Source organism: Pelodiscus sinensis, unplaced genomic scaffold, assembly GCF_049634645.1.
Source record: "Pelodiscus sinensis isolate JC-2024 unplaced genomic scaffold, ASM4963464v1 ctg35, whole genome shotgun sequence".
Lineage (NCBI taxonomy): Eukaryota > Metazoa > Chordata > Testudines > Trionychidae > Pelodiscus > Pelodiscus sinensis.
In genome coordinates, this window is record NW_027465908.1 from 2,116,343 (window position 1) to 2,133,709 (window position 17,367).

At 42.4% G+C, this 17,367-nt stretch overlaps 1 protein-coding gene across 3 annotated transcripts in view; it reads right to left on the reverse strand.

The window, feature by feature from the left end:
• The window catches only part of LOC102450522 (condensin-2 complex subunit D3-L), a 54,168-nt gene that overhangs the window by 34,145 nt on the left and 2,656 nt on the right, over positions 1–17,367 (reverse strand). For all 3 annotated transcript variants that reach the window (XR_012899317.1, XR_012899316.1, XM_075916399.1), the window contains exons 2-13: positions 16,553–16,707; positions 15,630–15,792; positions 13,779–13,960; positions 10,584–10,754; positions 10,410–10,471; positions 10,050–10,137; positions 8,659–8,792; positions 7,603–7,675; positions 6,355–6,480; positions 5,745–5,997; positions 4,704–4,766; positions 4,419–4,502 (exon numbers count right to left, since the gene is read on the reverse strand). Coding sequence is in view for 1 of the 3 variants with exons in the window: in XM_075916399.1 (XP_075772514.1) it covers positions 4,419–4,502; positions 4,704–4,766; positions 5,745–5,997; positions 6,355–6,480; positions 7,603–7,675; positions 8,659–8,792; positions 10,050–10,137; positions 10,410–10,471; positions 10,584–10,754; positions 13,779–13,960; positions 15,630–15,792; positions 16,553–16,707 (1,554 nt within the window). In the remaining 2 variants the exon portion in view is untranslated. The remainder of the gene's footprint in view (positions 1–4,418; positions 4,503–4,703; positions 4,767–5,744; positions 5,998–6,354; positions 6,481–7,602; positions 7,676–8,658; positions 8,793–10,049; positions 10,138–10,409; positions 10,472–10,583; positions 10,755–13,778; positions 13,961–15,629; positions 15,793–16,552; positions 16,708–17,367) is intronic.

Here is a 17,367-nt window from a genome sequence, read left to right on the forward strand (position 1 = left end):
CCCCTATATGGACACAGCGTTTCCATAATTTACTGACCAGAATACAGAAGCAGCGCTCCAAGCTAGACATGAAAGTCTGATCCCAAAATCGCTAAAGTCAAAGTAAATCATTCTACTAACTTTAGTGGATTTTGGATTGGGCCCTAAATGGTTTTATAAACTGGCAGCTATTCTCTCCACTCAACTCCAGCTGTTACATGGCTTTATAATGTCAGATCCTTTTACTGGAACAGAGATAGGCTGCCTCAATTAGTAGCAACAAATTTTAGGGAAGGCCAGTCTAGAACAAACTCAACTATTGCAGGGGGAAACTGGCTAAGCTAATCATGCTCTTACCAACTGATACTGACTGAGCATTTCAGCACTGTGGACAGGGACAGTACCAAGTAGGCTGAGAAGGACTAGAAAGGGAATGAACATGATGTAGTAGATGTAGTACACATCATGCACCATAGGCTCTGTAACATGCCTTAGCCACATTGTACTCTTGGAGGAATTTTGTGCTAATAAATTAAAACTTTATCACGAAAATTTAGAAATTCTGTCTGTGATATTGTATCATTCTGCAAAATTCTGAATATTTTAATTGGTCAAAACAACACAATATAAACATGTTGATTTTGATTATTTCAGTCGATGGATGGATGGGGAAAACAGGAAGAAAGCCTCAAATTCCCTTTACTAATAGTAACATGATATGTGCTGAGCTGTCAAGTTGCATGCCAATTTTTTCATGTAGACGAGTTAGCACTAGCAGCTAGCCATGTTGCACCAAGGCATTTAACTTTATATCTTGCTTTTAGCAGTAGCCAATATCTAATGCTACAAAGAAGTGAATTCCACTCTCACACAACACACGTAAGAACGGCCATAGGGTCAGACCAAAGGTCCATCTTGCCCAGTCTCCTGTCTTCCCATAGTGGCCAATGCCAGATGCCCCAAAGGGAGAGAACGGAACAGGGAATCATCAAGCAATCCCCCTCCCATCACCCATTCCCAGTCTGACAGAGGCTAGGGACACCATTGCTACCCATCCTGGCTAAAAGCCATTGATAGACCTAATCTCCATGAATGTATCTAGTTGTTTCTTAAACCCTGGTCTTCACAACCTCTTCTGGCAAGGAGTTCCACAGGATGACCATGTGCTACATGAAGAAAAACTTCCTTTTGTTTCTTTTAAACCTGCTACCTGTTCATTTCATTTGGGCCATCTGAAGAAATGGGCTATGCCCACGAAAGCTTGTGATACAACCTACATGTTTCGTTAGACTATAAAGTGCTACCAGACCATTTATTGTTTTTTCTGTATGGGTACGTCTACACTAGCCCCCTAGTTCGAACTAGGGAGGCTAATGAGGGCGACCAAAATTACTAATGAAGCGCTGGATTTAAATATCCCGCGCTTGATTAGCATAATCCCGTCCGGTCGCCATTTTTGGAAACTGACTAGCCCGAATTAACTGCCCGCGTCTAGACGCGGCAGAGAAGCGGGATTCTGAGAACTGCCTGTGTCTACACGCGGCAGAGAAGCAGGATTCCGAGAGAAACCCCTTAGTTCAAATTAACTGTTATTCCTTGTGGAATGAGGTTTAACAGTCAATTCAAACGACGGGGTTTCTCTTGGAATCCTGCTTCTCTGCCGCATGTAGACACGGGCAGTTACTTCGGGTTAGCCAGTTTCCAAAATGGCGACCGGCCGGGATTATGCTAATCAAGCGTGGGATATTTAAATCCCACGCTTCATTAGCAATTTCGGGTTGCTCTCGTTAGCCTCCCTAGTTCGAACTAGGGGGCTAGTGTAGACGTATCCTAACAGACTAATTCGGTTACCCCCTGAAGTTCCTAGTTCTCATGTTATGGGAATAAGTAAATAAATTTTTCTTGTTCACTTTTTCCACACCAGTCATGATTTTATAGACCTGTATCATAGCCCCCTAGTCTCCTCTTTTCTAAGATGAAAAGTCCCAGTCTTTTTAATCTCTTCATACTAGACCCGTTCCAAACCCCTAATTATTTTTGTTGCCCTTTTCTGAATCTTTTCCTATGCCAATATATCTTTTTTGAGATGAGGCGACCACATCTATATGCAGTATTTAAGACATGCGTGTACATTAGTTTGATATAGAGGCAATAAGATGTTTTCTGTCTTATTCTCTATCCCCTTTTTAATGATTCCTAACATTGTTTGCTTTTTTGACTGCAGCTGCACACTGAGTGGATGTTTTCAGAGAACTATCCACAATAACTCCAAGATCTCTCTTGAGTAGTGTGACAAGGCTCCAAAGAAACCCCAGTGGGTCCAGCGCTTCCTGGTGGATTTGCTTGCCTCAGAGGCTCACAGCAGCCCACAGTTTTAGGCACCACACTCGGGGCTTTAGCTGTTGGAGTTCTTTTTATCACTGGCTAGCATATGGTAAAACAGAGAATAAACTCCAGTCCTTTCCTCTGCGTGGAAATCGGGAGGTGGGTGTTGGGGGGGGGGGAGAATCGGGGGCCCACCCTCTACTTTGGGTTTCAGGCCAGGGCCACATGAAAGTAGCTGCTTGTGTGAATCCCCGACACCTGCAATAATACAGCTCCAAGACCCCTGGGCTACTTCCCCACACGTTCCCCAGCACCTTCCTTCTCCCCAGTTCGTCCTCCTAGTTGTGATCTCCTTCCCTCTTACTCCCAGTAGCGCTCTCCTCCTTCCTCGCAGCTGCAAACACCCTACACTGCAGGCAAGCTTCTTTTATAGCCAGTCTGAACTGGTTTTCTTAATTACCCCCCCGGTGTTCTAATTGGGCTAGGCTGGACAATTAGCCCCAGCTGTTCCACTGCCCCAGCTTGCCTCTGCTGGTTCTAAACCAGCCCCTTCCTGTTACTCAGAGGGCAGGGATTTCCTTAGTCTGAAACTTATAGATCTCTCCTCCACTACTTTTGTTCTTAACCCTGTCACAGTAGTTGTAGCTAAAGTAGTCCCCATCATATCGCATGTATAGTTGGGATTATTTTCTCCAATGTGAATTACTTTACATTTACCAACATTACTTTTCATTTGCCATTTTGTTGCCCAATCGCTTAGTTTGGTGAGATCTTTTTGAAGCTCTTCACAGTCTGCTTTGGTCTTATTTTGAGCAGGTTAGTATCATCTACAAATTTTGCCATTTCACTGTTACCCTTTCTCCAATTTTAAAAAATATGTTGAATAGGACTGATCCCAGTACAGACCATTGGGGGACACCACTAGTTTCTTCTCTCTATTCTGAAAACATATCATTTATTCCTACCCATTGTTTTCTGTCTTTTAATCAGTTATCAATGCATGAGTGGACCTTCCCTCTTATCTCATGACAACTTACTTATTTAAGAGCCTTTGGCAAGGGACTTTGCCAATTATGTTCATTTACGTGTCTGATAATTTTATTTTTTTACTATAGTTTCAACTGATTTGCCTGGAACTGACAGACTTATTGGTCTGTAATTGCTGGGATCACCTCTAGAACCTTTTTTAAATATTGGCATCACATGAGCTATCTTCCAGTCATTAGGAACTGAAGCAGATTTAAAGCATAGGTTACAAACCACAGTTAATAGTTCTGCTGTTTCACATCTGTGTTCTTTTTGAACTCTTGGGTGAATGCCAACTGGTTCTGGTGACTTGTTACTGTTAAGTTTATCAATTTGTTCCAAACTCTCCTCTAATGATACTTCACTCTGAGACAATTCCTCAGGTTTGTCGCCTAAAAAGAAAGGTTTGGGAATCTCCCTAACATCCTCAGCCATGAAGATCAAAGTGAAGAATTCCTTTAGTTTCTCCGCAATTACTTTATCCTCTTTGAGTGCTCCTTTGGCATCTTGATCGTCCAGGGTCCCCCCGGGTTGTTTAGCAGGCTTCCTGCTTTTGATATCCTTAGCAAAATGTTTATTACTTTTTGATTTTTTGGCTAGCTCTTCTTCAAACTCCTTTTTGACTTTTTGTATTACATTTTTACACTTATCTGTTGCACCTAGATAGAGGTGCAATATTTATCTGGGGAAAACCTTTGTTCCTTGTGCATTGAAGCAAGAGAAATGATTAACATTATAAGCAATGGAGCTACTAGTGTTATAATCCAATTTATTCCTTCCAAAAGAAATGATAATTAATCTGCTTTTTGACAAGTGCTTCTTCCATATCAGTATAAATGAATATCAATATGTCAAGATTAAATACACTTTCCAGGGTGGTCCTTCCAGACTTACATGGAAATGGAATTTCATTAAGACTGAAAATTCCTCCCCTCCCCATATCACATGTAAGTGGAACCTACAATCTCCACAGAAAGATCTATTTATATAGCAATCTAGAAGCTAAGTACACGTAAGGGGATCTGATTGCCACTAGATACTTGCAAAACCTAGTATCAGCTAAAAAGACAAGTATGATTTTGACCTACCATCAAACACTGTAGTATCACCATCTCTGGTCAATTCAATGGTCTTGAAAGTTGGAAGAGTCTTCAGTGGATGGTTGGAGGGAACTAAGAGAAAAAAAATCAGTACAGAAAAGGTTGAGAATACAAAAAGAATATATTCTCTGCACAGTGGAGCAGATCACTAAATGGAGAATTTTTTGTACTCTCCTCTTCCCCCCCAGGGATTTCATATATCAGATAGATTCTCTGTAGAGAACATAAGACATGTGGAGGAAAAGAGGGGGAAAAAAAAAGAGAATACTTTACCTTCTGTGTGAGTTACCAAACTCTCAGGGTAGTTGTTGGTGTCTAGAAGTGTATGACCAGAAGCTACAGAAGGAAGAAAAAGAATCAAACAAGATAATTCCATTCAGGATTCTTCTTTCCAAAAATAACCAAGCAGGTAGTCTAAAAAAAGACTACAGATGCAGTACTGAAGCATGCCATCTGGCTTTTTATCTCACCATGGGAAATTTAGCATTCTCAATACAAGAAAGTCAAACTTTCCAGACACTAAAGGTTTCTGAAGATATAACAACTGAATGTCAGGAATGAGGAATTTATTTTTTTAAATGAGTCATTTAGTAATTTGTAAATGTCTTTCAAAGTCATCTGTTTAAAACAGTCATATGGTCAATAAATCCTTTCTAAATACTAGTTTTAATGAGTAACAAGACACTTATATTATTTTGTCAAAATACCTAAAGGGACCTATACACATTAGGGATGTTAAATTTCTATTAACCATCTACTCAATTAGTCAATGGTGGGAGGGGGGCGCACTATTCCTGCTGCACCTCTGCCTTTTAAATGTAGGAAGAGCCACCCACGGTTCTTCCTACATTTAAAAGGCAGAGGTACAGCAGGGAACCCGGGGCAAGCAGGGACTCAAGCAGTTCCCACTTGCTCCAGGTCCTGACTGCTGTGCCTCTGCCTTTGAAATGTAGCAAGAGCCCCATAGGGCTCTTACTACATGTAAAAGACAGAAGCGCAGCAGTTGGGACCCAGCGCAAGTGGGGACTGCTCGAGTCCCCTCTCGCACAGTTTCCCATGCTGCCCTTCTGCCCCCTCACTGAGACAGTGCTGGAGGAAACTGACTTAAGCTGGTCCCACCCAGCACCAGCTCCTGCTCCCCCCACCACCTTGCTGCCTCTGATACAGTCACCGATACAATCGACTAGTCATTTACATCCCTAATGCACAGATTTCCAATTCCTTGACAATCAGATCTTTGATCTCCTAATAATTATCTCCCTCCCCCCAAATCAAGAGATATTTAGCAGCACTGAATTCAGCTGCCATACATACTGCCTTGTAGTAACTCCTGTATGCTATCCAATGTAGTGGCAGCTTTCATTTCCAGACAGTAAGCAAAACTGGATAGTGCTTTGCTGCGGACTGTAGGTGCCTTGTCTGAGCAGCGGCCAAAGACCATATCCTGCACCAGAAACTTGTGCTTTAGAAGCTTCTGATGCTCCCCAGTCAGAGAGCTGTCCGGTTTCCTCTCTGGTAGGTCCAACAGAGCTAAGGCTACATCAAGGGCAAACACTCTGTAAGAAATCTAGGAAGAGAAGTACACAAGATTGTCCATTATGTACGTACAGATAGTACCCGACTTACGAACAGGTTACATTCCGAACACCTGGTCGTAAATCGATTTGTTTGTAAGTTGGAATACAGGCTTTTAAATGTGGCCGCGCTGTTAGTAAGCGCGGATCGCACATTTGTAACTTGGCGACCGGCTGTATTGGGCTTAATGGGAGGTTGGTCGTAAGTACGAACGGTCATAAGTCGACGTGTTCATAACTTGGGGACCGGCTGTATTAAGAAAATAGCAATAAGAAAAAATACTCTTCACTACTTATACAGTGTTTTACATGCTCAAAACACAGCTATGTCCAAAAGCAAAGCCACTTACCTTGGTATTATGCGAGTATCTATAAAGCCAAGCTATAAAGTGAGCATACTCTGTACAAGGGAGCTTATTCAGCAATTTCATCAGGGCTTCTGCAGCATAGGTACGATAGTCAGATTTATCTGGGACCTAAAATACAAGGACAAGGAATTTGCCAAGACCAAAAGTCTGGTTGTTTATAATGATAGCTAAAAAGCATTTCAATCTTCAGAATAAATATCAGGTTATTCAAGAAGGTAATATAGCCTAGTAGGACTGGCTACCAGTAATTTCAGCATTCTAAACTTGTCTTTGTAAATTAGTCAACATACGGTCCTTGGCATGTCACAAATGCTAAAAAGCAAAGATTCCCCCTTTTTAAAATGGGGTAATATTAGCTGCCAAAGACAACTGTGAAAGCTAGAAAAACTTGATTTCAAGGGTGATCCACGGACACCCTAGCTGGTCACAGGCTTCTTGTTATCCTTGTTTCCAGCTTCTGAAGTTACATCAACAGTAACTACACATGTCAAATGTTTCTTTAATTTTACTTGGCCACATAAGTAATTCCTTTGTCGCAGGATTTTTAAAATTATTGTTAAAAATGTCAATAGAAGGCACAAGCAACCGTGAACAGTGGAGTGTCCACAAGAATCTCTGCTAAGATGCATATTACACTTTGTTGTGACAGCGTGGCTCTTTAGATGTGTGTTTTCATACTGTCAATCTCAGACACTCTCAAACAGCCAATAAAAAACCTATGGTGATAATTTTCACTATTTAAAAATCTTTAAGAAAATGGTTTCTCCGTGTTTATTCATAAGCATCATATTCTATCAAAGAATAGTGCTGCTCCCTTTAGATCTGAGATATAAAAGGCAGGGATATAAGTGTGTCTGGTTAAATGATTAATTGGTAAGCAGATGTTTATTGGTTCATGCTAAGGGCTACATGCAATCTCCTCCCCTCCCCCCGTTCTCTCCCTCCCCTCCACACACACACTGCAGCTCTATGTGTAAATGTTTTAGGGGGGTGGCTGGCTCAGTCTCAGCTCATGCCGGGTCCCGGCAGCATCCCCTGCTGCAGCTCTGCATTAAAAGTATCTAAGGAGCTAGCAGATGGGCAGACTGGCTTGGGTCCCAGCTCAGAATCATTAGGTATTTTCAGTGCAGAGCCACTTATTGGATAACCGTGTAACCAACAAAGTATTTGGCTACACGGTTACCAGATTACACGCAATTTATCATCCCTAATAAAAAAGACCTAAGATACCTTGGCACAGATATGCTGAAGTAAGATTCGGAGCACCGGAAAGATGACTTCCTTTAGTTCATCTACTATAAAGCTGCACAAAACAGAAACAAGCAAATTGTAACAGGCTGCTTTTGTGATAGGGAGCAAAATCTTAGCACAAGGCCATCTCCTATATTCAGAGAGGCAGCTGTACACAGAGCTTCCTTATTCCACCCCTCACTGTTAAACTTGGTTCAATGGTCTCTGTATAAACAGCACTTTTAAAATATTCTTGTTTCTAAGTGCAAGAAGAGGAAATCAGAAACAGGAGCTGCTCTTAAAAGCAACACATCGGCAGTGGCATACTAAAACCAAACTCCATGTAAAAACTAAACCTTACCCTCTTGGGAATGCAGCACAACATAACACTACCTGGGTTGGCTCCATACCTGGGCTGGTTCTATTAAGTCCACCAGCACTCAAGTGCTCAGAGCCCTCACTAGTTAATTGCAATTAAACAATCTTAAATAAAGCCAAAAACTTGAACAGCACTTTGCAAACCAGAATTAAATGTGTCCCATCTGTTCCAAACATCTGTATTCAATAGCAGACAAGACAAGGGACAGTAGTACAGGTAGGGGATGCCAAATAAAGGTGCAGAGCCTATATAAGAAAGATTCCAGAAAGGAACAGGTTTTAAGAATAGGGTTGGAAGAAAGAATAGGCCCTAGGAAGATACTGCTCCAAGCATAGAGAATAGCACAAAGGAAAACAAAAAGCTAAAATGCAAAAAGATGAATAGAAAATTAAAGGATAAATTCCTAATTAATAATGTCTCCTTCACCGCACTCTGTTATGAACTAAAATCCCCAGAATTTGATGAAAGTCTAAAACAGGAGATCTTTGCCCTCCCATCCCATTTTTCAACCTTTCCCCAAAAGGCAAAATCTATGTTAGCTCTCATGACAGAAACTGAAATCGATCCTCATCCATGCAAAACAGTAGCAGAGTAAACCATAGCTATTCTAATTCTTTATTAACTAGCAATCAGGAGGGAGATAATGCCAAAGGGAAGACAATAACTTTGTATGTCACCTGATGAATTGTATTCCATGATTCCTAGCACTAATAGCTTGTGATGTAATAGAATGGGCTGTATGCCTGGATCCTTCCTCTCCTTGCAGCATGAGGATGACATTGAGAAGACGACAGAAGATACGGCGCAGAGTCTGGAAGAGACAGCCAGAATCAGCAAATCTTCAGCAACAAGAACTAGAAGAATGACTTGGTTAATAAAAGCTTCAGAGGGGTAGACAAGTTAGTCTGTAATAGGAAAAACTTAAAAAACAACAAATAGCCTTGTAGCACCTTAAAGACTAACAAAACATGTTACTGTAGTTAATAAAGTCATCTAAAGCCAGGCAGGTTCACACTGTACAATTTTCCCTAACAAAATCCAAAACAGAATATTTTAAAAGGGAGGCTACAGACAGATAGCACTTTTCTTGTATTGCGGATAAACTTACCTTAACTGATGTCATACAAGTCTGAAAAGACCTAAAAAGTTACTTTGTAGCAAGGCAATTGAGTTAACAAGGTGCATAATTTTGAGTGTAACACAATATAGAAGTTAACTGACTGAAATTCAAATGCCTGTGTTATACAGTCAGATAGATTTCTAGCCTTCAACTCTAAATCAGTTGCAACAGAAATCCACTGAATTTGAGGAAATTCATAACTTTCTCACAGAAAGCACCTTAAATTAAATGCCTTCGCATGGATGGTGCAGAAAGTACATTTTTGGTGTTCCATGCTTGCCATACTTTAGTTGTCACACTGTCTCTATTATTCATATATTTTGGCTGAGGGGCCTTGGAAAGGAGAGGTAGAAAACAGGATCCAAATTCTGAACAAATGAGCGTTAGTGGCTTCTTGGTATTATATTGCAATCCCGAAAAACACGGAAACTTTCTAAGTTCAAATGAGGGGGGCTTGATTTAACAAACAAGGCCAAACTGCAGACTTGCAAAATAATTAGATGTCCCTATGAGAAAGAATTTTCTGCCAGTTTGCATTAATCCTGCTTCCCACAGTGAGTAATATTCCCACAATTCCCACTTTTGAATATCACTAAAAACCACAACACAGAATATAACAGAATTAGGGCACCACCTAGCAGGTAGCGAAAGAATTGTCAGTTAAAGTCAGAAACTGTTTAGATTCTCTGCTCTAAGATACTGAAGAGATGCAATTTTACATAACTATCCTGATTTTGATACACAATTGCCAAAATGTTTTCATTAAACTAAGGTGTATAAATACACAACAGTCATCATAGAAGTTGCAGAAAAGAGGCATGAGGAAAAAGAAGTACCTAGGCCTATCCCCAAATGGGAAACTTAAGTATATCATTAAAGTGATCTACTAAAGGGGGAAATAATTGTTCCCTTTTGATGTATAAGGTCCTGAAAGACTACGATTTTTACCTTATCTTCTGCACCATGAAGAGGGGAGCACAGCAAGAACAGCCCATGATAGGCCAACTCTGGGACATATTTTGCTTGGTTAATGTTCCTAAACAAAAGAACATGCTGAAGTGGTTTCACTTACTGCTGGATATTTATTTACTTTATTAAAGTGACCAAACATACTATGTATTAACTGGAAAGCCATATTTTAAATTCACTGATTATAGTTTCTATGTAAATCTAGGAAGACCACACATTCCAAATTTATCTAGAGAAAAATCAGTTTTCATTGTAACATCCAAAGAATATTTCTATCTAATATATTCACTGCTTTCTCTCTCCAAAACAATGTATAAATATTAAAAAGTAACAGCTCACATTGTTCCTGAAAACTCAAATTCACGCACTGCAGGTTCAAAGCTTGTTAACTCAACAAAGATCTACAAGGTAAAAAAACAAAGAGGGGAGGTTATGTGAGCGGTAGTGGTGATGGTGGTAATGGGAAGGGGCGAGGATGTGCCTACATACCCGAGTCTCAATAGTTTTAGTTACCTGCATGCAATTCAGCACACAAAGAGGTTTCTCTTTCAGAGAGAACTTGGGCAGAAGTCTTAAGAAGTTTTTCAGGAGGAGAAAGATGGCTTCACGAATTTGAAGCAAGTCACGTGCTGAAAAATAAATCTCTTCTTCTTGATCTTCCTCCTCTTCAAAGATCTCATCCATCTAGATTGGTAGAAGGCAGAACATCATTTATCATAGCTAAAATTGCCTTTTTTCCTTAGAAATCAGAAACTCTTGTTTGTACTATGCAGAAATTCTGATTAGCTTATGTACTTGGTTAATAGTTAAGTAGGACTGGAATTTGTATCCAACATATCAAACATGTTCTTGCAAAAGATTTAATGGAATTTAGTATTACTAGAGACAGGATGTGACATACAGGGAAATGTCACGGTTTATTTCCTTCTGAGAGTTTACCAACTCCTCCCCCTCTCACATATACACCACCCCTGCAGAACAAGGGTTGGGTGTCTGAATACTGATATTGATCTACACAAAGCCAAATACCTAAATTCCTAGCTCTACCTACTCTTTTCCACTGTCTGGGTATGTCTACACTATAAAGTTAATTCGAACTAACAGCCATTAGTTCGAATTAACTTTGATAGGTGCTACACATACAAACCGCTAGTTCGAACTTAATTCGAACTAGCAGAGCGCTTAATTCAAACTAGGTAAAACTTATTCTACAAGGACTAATGCCTAGTTCGAATTAAATAGTTCGAATTAAGGGCTGTGTAGCCACTTAATTCGAACTAGTGGGAAGCTAGCCCTTCCCAGGTTGCCCAGGTGGCCACTCTGGGCCAAACCAGGGAAACTCTTCTGCCCCCCTCCCGGCCCCGGAGCCCTTAAAGGGGTACGGTCTGGCTATGGTGCTCGTGCCAGTTGCAAGCCTGCCAGCACCCAGCCAGCAGACCCTGCACCTGGCACAGCACGAACCAGCCACTCACTGCCACCCAGCCCTCTGCCTCTTCCCAGGACCAGGCTGGGGGCTCCCAGGAGCCTGCCCGGGGCCACAAGAGGCGGGCACCCGCCTGGTCTAGTGTGGAGATCATGGACCTCATCCAGGTTTGGAGGGAGGCCTCCAATGTCCACGACCTCTGCACCAGGCACAGGAAAGTGGCCATCTAGGGCAGGAGAGCTGCCAGCCTGGCCACCAAAGGCCACATACAAACCCAGGAGCAGGTTTGCATGAAAATCAAGTTGGTCCAGTGAGACCCCTGACACTGAGCTTAGAACATAAGAACGGCCGTACTGGGTCAGACCAAAGGTCCATCTAGCCCAGTAGCCTGTCTGCCAACACCAACAGCGGCCAACACCACGTACCCCGGAGGGGATGGACCGAAGACAATGACCAAGCGATTTGTCTCGTGCCATCCATCTCCAGCCTCTGACAAACAGGCCAGGGACACCGTTCCTAGCCCTTGGCTAATAGCACTCCATGGACCCAACCTCCATGAATTTATCTAACTTCTCTTTAAACTCTGTTACAGTTCTAGCCTTCACAGCCTCATGTGGCAAGGAGTTCCACAGGTTGACTATGTGCTGTGTGAAGAAGAACTTTCGCTTATTAGTTTTAAACCTGCTGTCCATTCATTTCATTTGGTGTCTAGTCCTTCTATTATGGGAACTAATGAGGAACTTATTGTTATGCACCCTCTCCACACCACTCATGCTTTTATAGACCTCTATCTTATCCCCCCTCAGTCTCCTCTTTTCTAAGCTGAAAAGTCCCAGTCTCTTTAGCCTCTCTTCATATGGGACCTGTTCCAAACCCCTAATCATTTTAGTTGCCCTTTTCTGAACCCTTTCCAAGGCCAAAATATCTTTTTTGAGGTGAGGAGACCACATCTGTACACAGTACTGAAGATATGGCGTACCATAGTTTTATACTTCCCCTGGCTTCCCCCTTCCAGCTCCCTCATCCCAGGTTTCCCCCTCCCCTCTCCCACCTCCTTCGCCCAGTCTCCCGAGAGGTTAATCTCCCCCCCCCACAGTTTTGTTAAATAAAGAGAGTTTCTATTTTTGAACACACGTGTCCTTTATTTTTTACATCAGGAAGGGGAGCTAGGGAGGGGTAACTGGAAGGAGGTGATGGAGGAATGGGGCACGAGCCCCCGATGGGGAGGACTGGGTGGCTCTGTGGGCTCCTCGGGGTGGAAGCTCTCCTGCAGGGGCTCCTGGATCCTGACAGCCCCCGAATGACCACCCCCCCCGGATAGCAGCCTGTGGCAAGTGCAGCCAGGCTGATGGCCGAGTGCTGTGATGTGCCGAGTGTGGGCACTCAGGGCACTCCAAGACAGGATTGCTTTGCTGTCCCTCATCGAGGTAGACAAGTAAGCGGGGAACCCTGACAACTGTCTGTCCGGGGTGGGGGTCAGATCCCTTTAAGCACAGCCCTCGGCTAGCCTGAGGCAGCAGCTCCACACTCTAAGTCCTGGTTCCGGCCAGCCTTAACTTCGGTTCAGGGTCCACTCAATGTAGACATGCTAGTTTGAATCAGCAAAATGCTAATTCGAATTAGTTTTTAGGTCTAGATGCACTAATTCAAATTAGCTTAGTTCCAATTCACTAATTCGAACTAAGTTAGTTCGAATTAGGGCTGTAGTGTAGACATACCCTCTCTCACCACAACTCTGCCCTCATATTCCTTCATATTTTTTATGTCCAGGAGTCAACTAAGCACAACAAAAGTTTTAGAAAAGCTAGAACTTTTCAAGAGGTACACTCATATGCACTTCATAGGAAACCGCAAGTATTTAGCCCTTAGTCTTCCATCATTAGATTAATACAGAAATCTGAATACCCTTCGTCCTTCAGTCCTACTAACATACAGGTCTTCTAAATATACAAGACAGCTTCAGGTTGCACTTATGATTAACATCATTACTCTCTCTACTGCTGGATGTGTTAATATGATGTTGCAGAACAGGACGCTATCTTCTATCACAATCCACTCATCAGCAAAAAACCTGCCAGCTAACTTTGCATGCCTGGCTTTTTAGAAATTTGTAATGATGCACAAAGTTACAAGAACACTGCTTGATTTCAAAAAACAACTTTGAAAGTGCTGAAAGAGAAGTGAAGTCTCCTTTTGATTTCAAAATGAAAGCAGTTTCCCATTGAGTTATGAATTAATAGAGAGCATAAGGTTCTGGATCTGAAGGTACTGTATGATCATCTTACATCAAAATTCTCTTTCCTGGTTGGCCTTCCTTTCTTATTTCTTCTTGCTTCAGCCTGAGACCTTTTGGCATGGTCTTTTTTTCTTTTCCGAGTCAGTTCAGATTCCTGAGGCCAGGTCTTTCCCAGGCTCTGAAGACATTTGTCAAACATCACTTGATGGAACACCTGATTAGCTACACTGCCTGCCCAGAAAAAAATACAAAACAAGTCAATATTTAAGTTTCAAAACAAAACTACAAAAACATGAACAGCATAACATAATGTAGCCATCTGCTCCACTAGTTTGCAGTCTGATGGTTAGAATACATGTACTATCCTGGTGCCTTGAGGTTCAGAAAGTGAAAAATCAGTATTTAAATTAACAAAATTCAGCTACATCTTCAGTTGGGCTACGTCTAGACTGGCATGATTTTCCACAAATGCTTTTAACGGAAAAGTTTTCTGCTAAAAGCATTTGCGGAAAAGAGCGTCTAGTTTGGCACGGACGCTTTTCCACAAAAGCACTTTTTGCGGAAAAGCATCCGTGCCAATCTAGATGCGCTTTTGCGCAAAAAAGCCCCGATCACCATTTTCACAATCGGGACTTTTTTTGCGCAAAACAAAGCTGAGCTGTCTGCACTTGCCCTTTTGCTCAAAAGCTTTTGCCCAAATGGGAGCAGCATAGTATTTCCACAAGCAGCACTGATTTCTTACATGAGATCGTCAGTGTTCTTGCGGAAATTCAAGCGGCCAGTGTAGACAGCTGGCAAGTTTTTCCGCAAAAGCAGCTGATTTTGTGGAAAAACTTGCTAGTCTAGACACAGCCTTGGTATTAATAAAATAGAACAATAAGCCAATCTGGAATTTACTGTTATAAAAAACAAAAACATTTTGAACTAGAGTGCATAGGAGCCTTAATACACAAAAGGATGCTGCCATACATTCAGTCTACTAGAAAACTTCAATTACTCTCAATATTAATCAGATAATTTTGCTTCCAACAAAGCATTAGTGAGCAGAATCCTCACAATCCACAGAACAGATACCGCACAAGAACTGGCAATACAATCATCTCCTAGTGAAGTTCAATCTCCATGTCACATTCAAGTCTCTCTGCTAAAACTGCCAGTGATGGAGACAGACTGATGAAGATGTCTGACAATTAGGATATGGACTCAGAGCATCACATATACAGGTTGAACTTCTATGGTATGGGACTCTCTGGTCCAGCAACATCTGTGGTCTGGCAGGCGGACCACAGACATTGGTAAATGAGAGAGCCCCAGCCTCAGAGGTTGCCAGCAGCTGAGAACTCAGCCAGTCTGGCAACCTGCAGGGTCAGTGGCCTGAAGGCAGTGAGCCTGACTAGCAAGCTGACAGCTAGAGCAGAACGGTGACTGGGGGGCGTAGCGCTCCACTGAGCGCAGCAGGCTAGCTGTGGCCCTACTGATGGGGAGTGGAGCTCTATCGGCCAGGCCGGGGACAGGGAGCCAGCCAGAATATGGCTGAGGACCTGGACTGGAGCCCCACCAGCAGGCCAAGGGCAGCACACTGGCGGGGTTGGCAGCCAAGAGGTGAATCCCGGAAGAGATCCAGTCCTGACATTCCCGGTACGACAACTCCCTTGTTTGGGACCACTCAGAACGGAGGATGCTGGATCAGGGCGGCCCAACATGTACCATCAAACTGCTAATATCATAGCAACTTTCCAGCACTGAATATCCACGCAGCTACAGAGGGGAATGGCTCAATAGCCATTGTCTATCCCACTTAACATTTTTATGAAAAAGGGACTGGTAAAAGCACTCTCAGACAGCTTGAGTCAAATTAACCACACTAGCAAGAACAGAAAGGAGGGATGCCTCTACTTACCAGGGATTTCAAGCAGTAAGAAATACAGCCCAGCAGCATGGAGACCATATAACCGCTGCTGCACATTAGACTTTTTATTCTGAGCCACTTGGACAAAGTGATACAATACAGCCACAAGAGCTTTGTGAGAGAGATTGTTCTCAGCAAAGAGAGTCCAGATATTCTGAGACAAAGCAGAAAACTGACAATGAGAACTATGTTAACTCACACATCAATTCCCCTCTGAGGCCACTTCCTATCATGGCCACTCAGATCAAAAAGGTACAAAGGGTTATGATGCTGGTTTCAACGAAAAACAGATACAGGCAGTCCCCGACTTACGCGGATCCGACTTATGTCGGATCCGCACTTACGAATGGAGCTTTTCTTGCCCCGGAGCTCACGGGCGGCGGGTCGCCACCCGTGTCCTCCGGGGCGAGAAAAGCTTCTCCCGGTCTCCCTGGTCTGCTGCGAGGGACTTCCCCTGCCTCCCTGCAAAACGGTGAAGAGTTCGCCCCTCGCTGCGCCGTTCTGCCCCTCTCCACTGGCAGACCCGTCACAGCCCCCCGACGGAGTACCTCCTGATACTCCGGCATATCCGATAATCCGGCACCTTTGGAACCCAGGTGTATTGTATTTGATAGTTATTACAGTGCCACGGGACTACTAGTCTGTAATGTAAAAAAATTATCAGCTACCATTAAGATTTTGAAAAAGGGCCCTTCTGTCCATTTGCCCCACACATATTAAATTGTTTTAAAAAGTATCCCTTATCAGATGTATATTATTTGAATAGTATTGTATAAAATATCAGTTACTGATTCGGAAGTCAAAATATTTAATTACTGAACTACTACAGAAAGATGGGGTGAGTATGAATAGTTAGAAAATATAACAGCTACATCTTTGCCACCAAATAAAGAGATGGATAATTTCCAACATACTTCAGTGGTCCCATAGTCCTCGGAAGCAAAAGAGTAGAGATACTTGTAAAGTTGTGTGAATGCATCAAGCCCATCTTCTGTGATCCCTTCTTCTATTCTGGAATCCAGGGGTTCTGTCTCAGTGAAGTCTAGTTCCCAGACTGTGTCAACCCAAGCTAGGAGACAAGGGGAGAGACACAGAACAAATAGTAACTCAAAAAATACAAAACATACTACATTTATATAGAACTATTCATTTCAAGCACCTTGTAAGCTAAAAATATGAACAAGAATCACTTCATTTACCACTCAAAATGTGAATGAAGGAACGTGGCAGTTGTTGTTTATAAGTGTAAAACAGTTTAGGATAGGAGTACCTGCTCTTTGGGCTGCCATTAACACTGAAATGATTCTGAAAAAAATCCTTTAGAACAATCAATCATTTAAAGAAAAATCTCTCTTACTTTGACTTAAATGCATCTATTTAAACTTCAACACAGAATAAAGTCTTCCCCACAGCAAATCCCACTCTTCCCCAAAAACATCCTGCCACACAAACCTCTCCTTGAACGTCTGTTAACTCAGGAACTTTACCAAATGGGAAGAAATCCTTCTTGATTAACCATTCATCAGGAAAGAAGCCAGTTATTAGGGTAAAAAAAGGACAATACCTTAGATTACAGAAATATAGGGCTGGAAGGGGCCCTAAGAAGTCATCAAATCCATTCCCCAGCACTAAGGAAGGATCAAGTACACACAGACCATCCTTGACATGTGCTTGTCCAAATTGTGAAAACTTCCAATGATGGGGGTTCTACAACAAACTTTTCAAGTCT